The following is a 14,862-nucleotide window of genomic DNA, read 5'->3' on the forward strand; positions in this document are numbered from 1 at the left end:
CCATGCTAAAATCGTTACTTGCTCTTGGTTATTTAAAATCTAAATACATAATTTTAGTAAAAATATATTTATACTTCAGGTGACATAATTTTTTTATATCTAATTTAATTTTGAACATTGTATATAATTTATTTATAATTAATTATTTTATTTGTATGTAAGACAAAGAAAATTGCACAAAACTTAAACAAATTATTAATTTTTATCTAAATATCCTGTAAAACACTGTTGTTTTACCTCTTACCTCTGGGGATTCTCAGTAGTTCTTGTCAGATGGTTCTGGAACCAAGTCAATATTTTGGTCTCGGGTTCACAGACTCACGAGTTTTACTACCTGAAAACTTATAGCTAGGAAAACCCATAAAACTAAAATTACTCCAGCAATACAGTAATTTTGGATATTTTAAGTAAATAAACATTAAGGAGTTAATAAATAAAGACCTCTTGTTATAAATAATAACAGGTTTATTTTACTGTGATATACTAAACATATTTTGTTTTGTATATTCATAAACTGTGAGAAAAACACCTCTCTGTAGAACATAATATAGTTAAATAACACGGAAGGTACAAAGTGGAGGGTTAAGCAGTAGAGGACACCGCAAGCTTCTTGAGATGTTCCATGAAGACTTGGAGGCTGACATCGTCCGTTAGTACCGGAGCTCCACTCTCCTAAACACGAGACAATGTTACAATTGGAAAATGGTATGTGTCAATATGATTGCATTTTAAACTTTATAAAACAAGCTAGCCTTTACCCTAAATGGCTATAAGGAATGCAATCATAATTTATTTGTAATATTAATTAGGATAAAGTTTGTTTTCACAATATGATTCAGGTAAAAGTTTCATCCACATAACAACATTAAACAATTAATTCTTCGACTGCCCAGTTCTTCAAATATAAATAAGGAAATTCCTGATGAAACTTAATTTGTGTTAGACTAACTTGGTCTAACACCAGTATCCTGATATAAATTATACTTAAACCAAATAATGTATCTTACAATGCAGAACTCTTGATTCACTGCTTACTTGATTAAAAAATGTATGTCAAGAAATTGAATATTTAAATTAGGCTTCAATGAGTCTACCCAATATTCTTCTATGGCATACAAATATTTAAATCATAAAATAAAACATCCTTACCTTCCATTAACTGGAGAAAATTTGCTGTGTATTAGAGGTAATTTTGTTAGCTTGTTAAGCACAAATTAAAGAAAGCATTCTGCCCAAAATGCATGCGGTTATGAAAAAATTTAGGAAAGTTAGCAACCAGTCATTTACCAACCGTTGTTAGTGATATAAGTATTGACCTCAAACAGGATGAAAAATCTTGAGGTTTTAGTCTTGGAGCTAGATATTTTTTTTTTTTTTTTAAATCTTTTAAGCCTCAGCTTCTGCTATGTAGGCTGCGATGTTGTCGATACTATTATTATAACGACTAAAAACAACAATATTCTAAAGAAATTAAACATATCAAAAATTGGTCTATACAATTTGTTTTAACACAACATAGTATAAGATTTTAACATTTTAAAATAATTTTTATAAAATTATAAATAATTTCTGTTTTATTTTTAGTTCTTTTCATTTTTAATGTACTTGTAATGTAATTCATATCTTAAAAATTTTTTAATTCTGATTTTCTTCTCGTATTAAAAGAGATCTCTATGGAAACACTAATGATTCAATCTTCCAAATCATCCCAATTATATATTTTGGATTACAAATTTCATCTATTTCATATCACAGATACTGTACCAGGTTGGATTTTTTGAAGGGGACTTATTTAAAAAAAATCAAAATTGTAATTTTTGCCAAACTATTTGTTAACATCACTGTACAGACAAATGTTAAATTAAAATTGATAAGAACATAATTAGCATATTTGAAAACAACTACCATATACCCGAATTTCAAAAACTGACAATTAAGATACTGAATAAAAAGATTATTTCAGAGGCACCTATTAGTAACTGGTGTATGATGTCAGCACAGAGCAGGGATAGTGCAGAGCAAGTCAATTCAAGGTGAATGGACTGTAGGGCCAGCCTCCTTGGTCTGGTGACTTGCCAAGGGAGGGTTAATATCTCTAGCTTGGAAACTGGTGTATGACGTCAGCACAGAGCAGGGATAGTGCAGAGCAAGTCAATTCAAGGTGAATGGACTGTAGGGCCAGCCTCCTTGGTCTGGTGACTGGCCAAGGGAGGGTTAATATCTCTAGCTTGGAAACTGGTGTATGACGTCAGCACAGAGCAGGGATAGTGCAGAGCAAGTCAATTCAAGGTGAATGGACTGTAGGGCCAGCCTCCTTGGTCTGGTGACTGGCCAAGGGAGGGTTAATATCTCTAGCTTGGAAACTGGTGTATGATGTCAGCACAGAGCAGGGATAGTGCAGAGCAAGTCAATTCAAGGTGAATGGACTGTAGGGCCAGCCTCCTTGGTCTGGTGACTGGCCAAGGGAGGGTTAATATCTCTAGCTTGGAAACTGGTGTATGATGTCAGCACAGAGCAGGGATAGTGCAGAGCAAGTCAATTCAAGGTGAATGGACTGTAGGGCCAGCCTCCTTGGTCTGGTGACTGGCCAAGGGAGGGTTAATATCTCTAGCTTGGAAACTGGTGTATGATGTCAGCACAGAGCAGGGATAGTGCAGAGCAAGTCAATTCAAGGTGAATGGACTGTAGGGGCCAGCCTCCTTGGTCTGGTGACCTGGCCAAGGGAGGGTTAATATCTCTAGCTTGGAAACTGGTGTATGACTGTATGATGTCAGCACAGAGCAGGGATAGTGCAGAGCAAGTCAATTCAAGGTGAATGGACTGTAGGGCCAGCCTCCTTGGTCTGGTGACTGGCCAAGGGAGGGTTAATATCTCTAGCTTGGAAACTGGTGTATGACGTCAGCACAGAGCAGGGATAGTGCAGAGCAAGTCAATTCAAGGTGAATGGACTGTAGGGCCAGCCTCCTTGGTCTGGTGACTGGCCAGGGGTGGGTAAATATCTCTAGCTTGGAAACTGGTGTATGACGTCAGCACAGAGCAGGGATAGTGCAGAGCAAGTCAATTCAAGGTGAATGGACTGTAGGGCCAGCCTCCTTGGTCTGGTGACTGGCCAAGGGAGGGTTAATATCTCTAGCTTGGAAACTGGTGTATGTAAGTCAGCACAGAGCAGGGATAGTGCAGAGCAAGTCCAATTCAAGGTGAATGGACTGTAGGGCCAGCCTCCTTGGTCTGGTGACTGGCCAAGGGAGGGTTAATATCTCTAGCTTGGAAACTGGTGTATGATGTCAGCACAGAGCAGGGATAGTGCAGAGCAAGTCAATTCAAGGTGAATGGACTGTAGGGCCAGCCTCCTTGGTCTGGTGACTGGCCAAGGGAGGGTTAATATCTCTAGCTTGGAAACTGGTGTATGACGTCAGCACAGAGCAGGGATAGTGCAGAGCAAGTCAATTCAAGGTGAATGGACTGTAGGGCCAGCCTCCTTGGTCTGGTGACTGGCCAAGGGAGGGTTAATATCTCTAGCTTGGAAACTGGTGTATGACGTCAGCACAGAGCAGGGATAGTGCAGAGCAAGTCAATTCAAGGTGAATGGACTGTAGGGCCAGCCTCCTTGGTCTGGTGACTGGCCAAGGGAGGGTTAATATCTCTAGCTTGGAAACAGGTGTATGACGTCAGCACAGAGCAGGGACAGTGCAGAGCAAGTCAATTCAAGGTGAATGGACTGTAGGGCCAGCCTCCTTGGTCTGGTGACTGGCCAAGGGAGGGTTAATATCTCTAGCTTGGAAACTGGTGTATGACGTCAGCACAGAGCAGGGATAGTGCAGAGCAAGTCAATTCAAGGTGAATGGACTGTAGGGCCAGCCTCCTTGGTCTGGTGACTGGCCAGGGGTGGGTTAATATTTCTAGCTTGGAAAGAGTGGATATCTTGTATCAAGAACCTGTTATGTATCTATCATAAATAGCAGATACACGTTTAGCATCATGCAAGCATTTTTTAAATCATATTTTTGTGTAGTTACAATATAATTATTTTACTTTGGAATGGCCATCAACTGAACAAAGAACAGTAAATATATTGAATAAAGTTGATTGTTAATTAATTTATTAGGTATTTCTGTCTGTAGAGTTATACAAGCCTCTTATTGATGACCAGCAAATATATAAACCTGTGTTTTAATATTTTATCAGCATAAATTGTATTACTTTTGTATATTTGACCATATATATATATCTTTCGAACATGATATAAAGAAAATTTGCCATATTTCTCGTACACTCACAATATTCTTTTATATTTATTTATTGTATGGATGCAATTTATGAGGAGAAGATTGTTATATTTTTTTAATAATTACCGTATTAATTTACCATTGTTTTCTATGAAAAACAAATATTACATTCAAGAGTTATCTTGAAACAGCTAAAATGATCTTGGAACAGTTACCACAAAACCTTACCTTACAAAAAAGCTACTGTTCAACTTTTATATATTTCTAGCTCTTAAGAAGCCACCATTTACAACAATAGAATATTTGTGCTTAGCAGAGTTATATTGTTAATCTGCAAAATTTAAATTCTAGAAGCTCTAATTTTTATTAATCACCTTAAAGGGTTGACAAGATCCTTTATTTCTAAGAACAGATTTGCTGCTTTGCTTTCTTGTTTATGAATTTTTATCATGAAGTTTGTGTTATCTAATTGTAGCTATATATAAGTGTATACAATATTATCTCTATCTAAACACACCAGCTCCAGCAATCATGTTAGTTCCAAAACACTGTTTTCAGTTATTAAACAAGGTTAGCAAAGTAAATTTAATAGATGATAGATGATATGTACATGTGTTTATCCAAATACCCAGAATCCCAATTATATTATACAGTAGAGTCCAACTAATTGAAACTTCACCATGTTGGATGAAACTTTTGATTTAACCTAAATAAATCGGGTTATGTTTTTAGAAATGATAAATCCTTAATGAAGAAAATGTTGGTTCGATGATATTAATCACCAAGAACTGGTAATATGAGGAGTATATTTTTATTGAAATTATGACAATTTTGGTTCAGAACATACAAAATCAAATATTTAAAAATCTAAACTTTTTTGAGAAGAGTAATGGGATTTTAAGGATTTGAAATAAATGATTTGTTGTATTATAGTAACAACAGTCAAACTGTATAAACATTTCTGTTCCAATATATGTACTTGGTGTGTTCATACTGTAAAATAGCACCTTAAATGCAACTGCCATTAATAGTATATTTGACCAACCAGACCCGCCTTAAATTTTTGAAAATCAAAATTGTCTCTATATAGATTTTTTATCACCAGTTTTGATGTAGCAAATTATTTGCACAAGCAACTTTAAACCTAGGTATGGTTTAAGCAAGTTAAACTGGTATGGAATCTAGTTGACTCGAACAGCAACCCGCTTGCTTTTTAAGGGAGCTATCTCCACATGCAATAAATCAAGTCAGGATGCTGTGTGGTCTAAGGCGCTACTCTCGGACACAGATTAGCCTTGGAATCATGAGTTTGATTCCCGTACCTGACGTCAGGTATTTTTGCGGTCTAATGTATACTTATGATAGTCACTGGTCTGTCGTAAAGACAGTGGGAGGGCCCACCTTAAATTAAAGCTGGTTGGTTTGGGTGGAGGTTGAGGTGATCAGTGATTTTCTTATATAATACCAAAATTGTAATATACAAAAGTCCGTACTCAAAACAGCAAAAAAATGTGTCATAAATTATGACTTTACCAGTTCCAGAGTTAAGTTTGTTATTTCTGATTACAACCTTTTTTTCCATTAATTAATACAAGTTTTCTTTAAAACTTAATTTTCTACAAACTAATAACGTTGTTTTTGTTACTCCAGACTAGCAGGACTCCTCTGTTATGTTTAATGAAACAGTTTAATTTGGCAGACGATGTGATTGTTATATACAAGTGATACTCCCAGTAACCATTATTAAGATTCTAGTATTAAACTTTTAATTGAGTATGCTTTTTTAAACTATTAAAAAGAACAAAAATGGAGTAAATGAAAACCTAATTTATAATGAACACCACAAAATTAAATGTTAAATTTTAACAATCTTAATTTCTTTAATTGGCTGTACATAGATGCATTAGTTTTCAGTTGGCCGTACACATTAGGCATTACAGAGAAGTGTTATTAAATACTAATATATTTTAATCTTTTATAATAGTATCATTTACAATTTTCCTTGACAACATACAATTCAAGAAATAACGATTAGAATGGTTTTTAGAAAAATTAAAATTTTTTACATTTAAATAATTAGTTTTTTTATCTAGTTAAAATAGTAATAATACTAATTCTGAACTTTTAATCAAGTTTACTAACACATTAAGCACAAATGTAGTTCTGTAATCCAGCAACGTTTATTTGACGAGAACAATTAATTATTGTGAATTTGATTAGGATCAGATTTGAATATGTGACTTGGCTGGATTTATCATACAAATGTATAAAATACCTTAAATTTAATGTTCAATATTTGTCTTGGTTGTTCACTATCTATATAAAAACAATTTCACAATTTTAAAACTATAATTTTATTATATTATGCTAAATTAATTAAAAGTGTAGCAATTACTTTAATTTGAAATTCCCTATCCACATAAATTAAAAGAAATTATTAAAAATAATCTATTATCATTTTCAGTGACTGAAAATGACAAAACCAAGTTATACAGTTGTTAAACAAGTTAAAAAAGCATACTTAAAACAAATTTTCACAGAACTACACAGACACCCAATGTTTATTCAATCGAAAATAGTAACCTGAAGGAAAGCGATCAAAACACCAATTTTGAGCAATTTGAAACTACCCCAAACCTCCCTTTTATAAAAAGCTCAGAATAATAAATTGTAACTACCGAATTCAAGGACGGCATCATCTGTCAAAAACAAAAACATACATCAATAATAGACAAAGATGTTAAAAAAAAACCAAAAAAGACACATAACACTAACAATGAATACGTTTTTCAAACATCATTAGACTTAGTCAGTAACACAGCACAATAGTCCATAAATCAATTAAAATCATGCAGGTTTAAATAATTGTGAATTTATATTATAACCTGAGCAACAAAAAAATGTTAATACCACTACAAAGTTGAACAATATATATATATATATATATATATATATATATATATATATATATATATATATATATATAAACACGTTCACAACAGTGTGTGCCTCACATGTCAACTGATGGGCCATCAGGACAGGTAGACATATTTATATGTTTTGATCTTTTCACAAGGTGTGAAAATAACTGGCACTTGATTTGTTAGTAATTACTTGACTTAACCCATTGGGAACTTGCCTGAGCGTCACTCGTTGCGGCCGAGTGGGACTGAATAATCTTGCCCGAGCGGCATTTGTGCTCTTGCTAGACGCTAACGATCACGTATTTGTTTGTTTTTCGCTAGATCGGAGTTTTGTGCCCTCCTGCATCCTTATGAGCAATCATTCCGTTTCGATTCGTTATGTTTGCACACTGGAACCACAACTAATAGCTTGTTTTGTTATTGTTTACGTTTTGCCATATGCACAATTTTCATCACTTCAATGATCTGCTTACATTCTATGTATCGTGTTCTCAGAGTTTAGTGTTTAGCTGTTTATAGTTGTTGAATGAGTTTTTAGTTCTTCCGCTACGTCATGAAACAAGACAATTTGCGTACTTCAGAAGTAGACAGATACTTGGACAGTGATATTGAGATATCAAAGATACTCAAAGACTGACACAAAAGTTAATTATAAAAAAGTAAATGAATGGTCATTGCATGTAATGTAAATAGTTTATTTTAATTATAATTTTAATAATACCAATTGAATGTAACAAACAGTTTTATCTCATCTCCCAGATAACTAATTCAGGAGTTTGTCATAAAATCATCAAAAAGCGAAAAAATATAAGGGAATTTTTATTTTTTGTTATTATGCTTTATAATTAAGTAATCCAATAAACACTGGTTTTCCATGTAAAAAACATTGCGCTGTATTGAATAAAAAATATTGAAACAGATAAATAAAATAGTAATAGAATATTGACAATTGCTTTTGATTTTTCTGTTTTTCTTACTAAAAAAGTTGTAAATATATACAAAATAAAAATTTATTTGGAGAAAGCAACAAACACTATTGCAGAGTAACCTATAGACTAAAATGTCCTGAAAAGTTGACTAATCTATCTGTATCCAAACTCATTCTATTAATATTTTAGTACACACATGCATTTTTGCCAAAAACATTCAGTCCTAGAGAGCCTATGTTAACTGCTTTCTCAATGGGTTAATGTGTACCCTATCAGGTGTAAAACACCCAGTCATAATAAATCCTGTCTGAAGCGTATAGTTTATCCCCTCAGTACACATAAATGTTCCTTTAAGCTGGCAATGAATTTCATCAAACAATTTTTGCTAGATACTTTTCTCACCATAATACTCCATCGTTTTATGGGGGAAAACATTCTGAATTTTGTGAAGTATTTATAACGAAATTCTATTGCAATTATAAATGTTGGATTTACGGGTGTTGCGAACGTGCTAAACACTGAATGTAAATTATTTATAATCCATTAACATATTTATATGGTACAACTCGCAAGTGGTACCATAAAAAAGTCATGAACTTTTTGTGCAGATGGCCTGACCCACCTGGGGGGGAAGTATTTTTGTGATGGGTCAGGCTGTATATTAGAAATGCACTTTGAGTCCCACTGGTGGGACAAGCAAAAATGGCTCTTTAATACTCTCCAAATGTTCTCTGGGTGCATTTTAGGCATTGAAAATATGTTCACGGATACTATTAATCACTCTAGAACATGTTTATTTAAAAAAAAAATGTATACACACTTTTCATTTTTTTTAAACTTGCATTTTGGTTGAAACTGCATTGTCATTAGAAAAAGTACGATAATTTCGGCTGTTACGAATATGTTATGTGAAAATAAGTAAGATTACAATGAGGGGTAATCATGCTCTAAACAGACACCTATTTGTCTGGTTGTCCCCAACAACATAAAATACAGTTACAAGATTAGAACACCAAATAACTCCATTCTTTTCTTTTCAGGAGAACAAATAACAGAAATATTCAGGAACAATTTTTGTTATTCTAACATACTCCCTGTTTAATATTAAGTTACAACTTACCGCTCCATAACTGTACATGTTGTTGTGAGTTTGAGAAGGGTTCACTTTAGACAGCAAAAATCGTGCCTGAAAAACACAAAAACGTTAAATTGGTGTTATAAAATAATACTAAATCGTCAAACTGGAAGATTTATGATTCTGCTTTATGCTTGGATTAATTTCTTCTGACACTGAGTTATCACAAAGATTTCCATTGTGAGAACTAGGCCACAGATGTGATATGGAGGTGTCTAATTTATTGTTTAAGGTATTATCATGAATAAAATATTTGTGTTAGCACATACTTTACCACAAAAAAGCATAAGTATTATTCTTACATATTTCTTCCTGCATTTTTTTAGTGGAAACCCAAAAAAAGCTAGAAAATCTAATTTATAAAATAAACTTGATTTAAGTTTAAAATAAAGGACTTTATTTTAACATTTTAGGCCTCTGACCTTGATACACTCCTTTATTACATCTCCAAAACCTTTATTACATTACTTTTTTTTGTTTAATTAATATATAGTAAATAATGGTACAAAAACAGAAAAAGTCATTTACAAGATAATTGCATTGTATAACATGTAGATTTAAACTATTTTCATATTTTCTTCTGCAAGAAAACCAGCAACATACCTGGGAACCACCCTGTTCTGTGTCTATGTAGCGAGGCATAGGGAAGCGTGTGTGCAGAATCTCTTGTGCATCGTCCACCGGAGCTTGGAGCAGCTGTTTGAAGTTCTCATACTCAGGCATGTCCTGGTAGCGCAGAGCACGCCACTGAGCGATAGTCTGTTCCCATCATAGACAGTCAGTATATTCAGAGTAGGCAAGTTTCGAAAACACTAAAACTTGGTACTGTCTTAGTGAAGGTTAGTCAAAAGGCAACCTTTTCAGCAAATAACAAATATTATTTTTAAATTACTTTTCAAAACTGTCAACTTATAATAAAAAACCATCATGATCCTAATAGCCAATCAAAATTATAATATAACATATTTCTTTCTTGATTTGTCCAAAATTACAAATGTCTTTAAGAGTTCTTAATATAGTACATTTTACATTTCCATAAATATAGTAAGTAAAGCATTTCAACACGTAATTACTAAATATACATCAGAAAGAAGTTATATCATAGTTATTTAAATTTCAATACACTGAAGTATTTAAAGGAATACAGTATTATGACTGCCAATTATTGTCAGATGCATTACAGTGAACTACATTTATAGTGTAAAACATCCGCCCAGGACTTTTTATATCTTTTTGTCAAAATGTTTTCTCAATAAAAAGTGAATGATAAAAAGTGACACACTGAAGAATATAGAATATTCTTGGTTTCCTTTGTTGGAATAAACATTATAACTTTTTAACTACTAAAAAGGCCTTTACAGATGTGTAAAAGAATTTTACAATTGAAAACATAGATACTGTACAAACACCAAACTATGTCCTAGAACCTTGTTGCAAAGCACACCTCTCCATGGAAGATAAGTATCTGGAAGAACGTGTCCATGAGAAGTATGCGGTCAGGCTGGATACTGGAGGTATCCAATAGTACAGGCTCTGGTGGTCCGTTAAAGCTGTAGCTGTACAGGATGGGCTGAATCATGATCAGACTTTGTGTCAGGTCTTCCCTCATCAAGATGTGCCTGTTCAAACAAGACATCAGTTGGTATAGTGGTTTAGTGAATGCCTAGAAATAGGTGGGTGCTCACAAGTCCAATGATGAAATGTCCAGTCAAACAGATTCCAGTTAGTCATTAATAAGCAACTCTGTTTCAAATACTTTCTCATCAGCATATGCTAGATAAAAAATAACACGATAAGTGTCTGCAAATATATGTTCGACATGAACGCACATAGGCACTAGTTCAGCTGGCGTTCTGAAATTAGCAAATGTCTTAAAAAGTAATAAATCCCTTTAACACGTAACTCAGAAACACAAACTAAGCAATTAAGTGGTCTATAATTTCACATGATTATTGTAAATAACACAAATATTATATACACGCACAGGGAGAAATTTAAAAAAAAATATTCAAGCATGTATACATATTTAAGTGTAGTACATATTCACATATCAGGTGTCCCAAAAGTCCTATTGTCTAACTTAACTTTTAAATGGTTCAGAATTTTCTAATTTGTTTTGGGGATGTATAATGACGTGAGGGTATTTTGTATGAACTTCAAAATTATCCTTATCACCTACAAAGTGACATATGGTATTTTGCAACCAAAAAGTTTTTAAGTGATGACCCGTTAAGTTATTACCTCCAGTGGTGAGGCCTCAAACCAACACACACACAAAATCAATTTCTGCCTACTGTATCCAAAATAGATACAAAGGTAATAAAGGCAAAAATTTGAATTGAATGGGATAAGTCAACTTCGAGACTTCCAACTATCATAATTATTCTTCTCTTTAGATTTGTACAAAGAGATATGAATACACACGGGTTAGCTTTAAATATATTTACCCCTCCCCAAAAAATAATTGTGATTTGCAGAGTAAATATTCAATCGGAGTAGCGGTTTTTCATAGTTCATGATGGAACGGATTTTAAATAAGTTTTTTATGAGTGACCTGTAGTATGACGTCTCGTCGGGGCTGTTGTTGAAGACCTGCAGGAACTGAGAGCGTCTCAGGTGGTACATAAACTGGGGATACAAGCTGAAGTTCTCTGGCAGCCGGAAACTATTAGGATCATCCTTTGAATATTCCCCAAACTTTTGACACTGAAACAAAACATTAAACTATACACATTGTGTTTTTTGAAAATTATTTTATGCCATATCTAGTCACACACTGCACATGATTTGCTACAGCCTACACATGGAAATGCTAGCTAAGAATGTGACTGATCTACCACAATTTATTTTTTCCACATACAAACAGATATTTCTAATGTTGCAATTATCCATGAGGAACATCATGATACACACCCTGTCTAAAAACCAATATCTTAATCAAATTATATTTACTGCCTTTATTAACATTGCCTTACTAATACATAGCCCCAAATACAGTGAAACCCACTTATAACATCTCCCATGTGCAACGTTTTCCTACCAATAACGTTTATTCATAGTTTCATTGAACAAAATCAGGCTATTTTAGTGCAAAAAGCCCACTTATAAAGTTTCTCGCTTGAACAGTGCCTGTTTTGATACATTTTGATTGATTTATAATGTCTTTGTACCACAAATCAGTTTTCAACTCTGCATGTTTTCTAAACAAGGTTGGGGTGGCGGCCTTGGTAGGGCACAGTGGTCAGTTGCCGCCCGACTACTGCCGCACTAACAGTTTAAATCTGAGGAGACGGATGGGAGCTGGCCAGGGGGAAAACGGAGATAGGATGCATTGGAGTGGACCATGTCAGACAAGTGCTGATCATTGTCAGTGTTGTGTCACTAGTGGAGCTGCATTGATGCGGGCCATCAAAGCGGATTCCACTGTATTTTGCAAATTGTACTAACCAGGCGGATGAGAGTACGATCTGCCCAGCGCATGACGTCTGGCCCATCATCTGTTTCCCCACGGTTGACCACCATCCTAGCCATCAACACTGCACCGGCCTCTTGATCGAACCCAGCACTAATATGGTGCAGGCTGGTTGTGGCATCTGCCCAGCTGTAACAACCAACAACCATTGCTTGTGTATCTAAATTGTGTAAGTAAATTTGTAAATTTTTACAGAAAAACTCCGTCGGTACAGAAAACTACAAAATTGAAAATTTTCTTGTCATTGTAGCTAAGCATTAGAATATACAATTTTGCAATAGTATATTTCAATTTACCTTCTAATGAAGAATAAAGTATGCAAATATATAGTGAAAAGAATCTTGATCCATTATGAATTGCACCAGCAACATATTATGCACTTGTTTTGCACAGTAAACTTTGCAGAGACCGTTCACATGAAATAAAAGCTAGTGAAAACAATCTAAATTGACATTTGCTTTCAAACTATAATACAACCAAAGACAACTAAACCTCACAAACAACACATGAGCTTGTGACAGGTATGACATGAGCCATTTTGGTTGGTAGCAGCAGTGATGAAATTATTTTACCTTCATAAAAGCACAATAAAGTGACAATAGACACCTTGAGGTTTAAATTGACAGTTTTAAAAACATCTTTGTTTGATGGGTTCAGAAATCTGTACATGTACACAGCAAATGACCACTGGCTTTTTGGTTAATACCTGTTGGTTGATAATTGGTAACCGAATAAAATGGTTAAAACATTTTATACGGTTACTGGACTGACAAAACCCATTACGTGTTCCATTCACTGAAACTGTTACAGAATACGTACTTCCTCGCAACAGTGGTGACTCGAATACGCCGCTGCCCACTGGCATGCTGATACTGGGTGATGAACTGGATGCACCCTCGTCCACCTTGAGGTATGGGAGCTGCATGCTGGAACATTTTAGTTTCCTATATCATTTCTGAAATTTACCACTTTTCAGTTATTTTCCCATAGTAAAAAGATATCTCATCAATTTGAAAATTACCAACATAACACTTTCATTACCATGTTTGGCAACAGACACACTTCACTTATTGTTCTACAGTCAGGCCATTTGGCAAAGATCGGATTTAAGATTTCAATATACAATCCAAAAGTACATTAATTAAATTTGTTTATCATGACAAATTGATGATGCCATTAATGTGATCAATGAATGTGGTCTAATTTATTATAAGTTTATTCGCAGCAATGTAATTCAATTTACTTAACTTTTTTTTTCTTGGAAAGTTCTTGAAGCTTGTTCAATACAATTATGTTGTTCTTCCCACTTTAGTTTTCAAATCAACTACTCATATTAAATTCTCTCATGTCTATTTTGTATATAATACTATTGTACATACTACCTAACCCTTTCAGTGCTAACGTCTGGGTAACCAAACGTTAAAAAAAAGTTAAAGATTTTTACATATATTTAATATCAATGCACATTAAAAATAAATTTTCTATCAGTTAGATATGTTATACACTACACAAATATAGTTGATCAATCAGCAGTGACTAAAGTCATTCATTAAGCTCAGTAATAATATTTTAACGCTATATTTTTATTTGTATGCATAGTTTAAATAAAATAGTCAATATGATGAAATTAACATGTTTTTACTGCGCTTGGTTTCATTGAGTATGGGATATTTTTACTACTACTTTGAGTGTCAACCCTAAAAATGTCTTAAAAAAAAAATTACGGTAAGATTTTACTTTTCTTGTTTTTCTATTTTAAGCAGGTTTTAAGTATATAAATGTTAATACACATATTTTTGCACAAAACAAAAAATAATTTAAAGCTGGCCAATAAATAACAAATTTATGAATAGTTGTATTACTGTATTGTTCATATCAATGCAAAGCTCAAACACCAGTATTAACTATTTTTATTTAACTAACCTTTTGTTTTAGATACTTAGTTCATTGTAACATGTCTAACTAAATTTGCTGAAATAAGTTTTCATCCAATTGCTTAGTATTTCAAAATAAAACAAATATTATATCTATTTATTTGTGTAACCTATTTTGGTAGGATATCCAATGACCAATGCCAACTGAATTATGCCCCCTATAAAGGGTTCGGCAAAACAACCTCCCCAGTTTGAGCAAGCCACCGCGTGAGTTGTAGTGGGGGTAGAGATGTGGAGGAGGT

At 33.9% G+C, this 14,862-nt stretch overlaps 1 protein-coding gene across 2 annotated transcripts in view; it reads right to left on the reverse strand.

The window, feature by feature from the left end:
• Window positions 1-444: 444 nt before the first annotated feature.
• The window catches only part of LOC124352831 (protein transport protein Sec23A), a 31,372-nt gene continuing 16,954 nt past the window's right edge, over window positions 445-14,862 (reverse strand). Inside the window, exons 11-18 of one of the 2 annotated variants that reach the window (XM_046802529.1) lie at window positions 13,506-13,612; window positions 12,662-12,815; window positions 11,769-11,920; window positions 10,659-10,833; window positions 9,818-9,973; window positions 9,200-9,265; window positions 6,905-6,925; window positions 445-672 (exon numbers count right to left, since the gene is read on the reverse strand). In XM_046802529.1, coding sequence (XP_046658485.1) covers window positions 583-672; window positions 6,905-6,925; window positions 9,200-9,265; window positions 9,818-9,973; window positions 10,659-10,833; window positions 11,769-11,920; window positions 12,662-12,815; window positions 13,506-13,612 — 921 coding nt within the window. In that variant the 3' untranslated portion in view covers window positions 445-582. The remainder of the gene's footprint in view (window positions 673-6,904; window positions 6,926-9,199; window positions 9,266-9,817; window positions 9,974-10,658; window positions 10,834-11,768; window positions 11,921-12,661; window positions 12,816-13,505; window positions 13,613-14,862) is intronic. The other variant, XM_046802530.1, reaches the window with a different exon arrangement.

The sequence above is a fragment of the Homalodisca vitripennis genome, chromosome 1 (assembly GCF_021130785.1).
Source record: "Homalodisca vitripennis isolate AUS2020 chromosome 1, UT_GWSS_2.1, whole genome shotgun sequence".
NCBI classification, from domain to species: Eukaryota; Metazoa; Arthropoda; class Insecta; order Hemiptera; family Cicadellidae; genus Homalodisca; species Homalodisca vitripennis.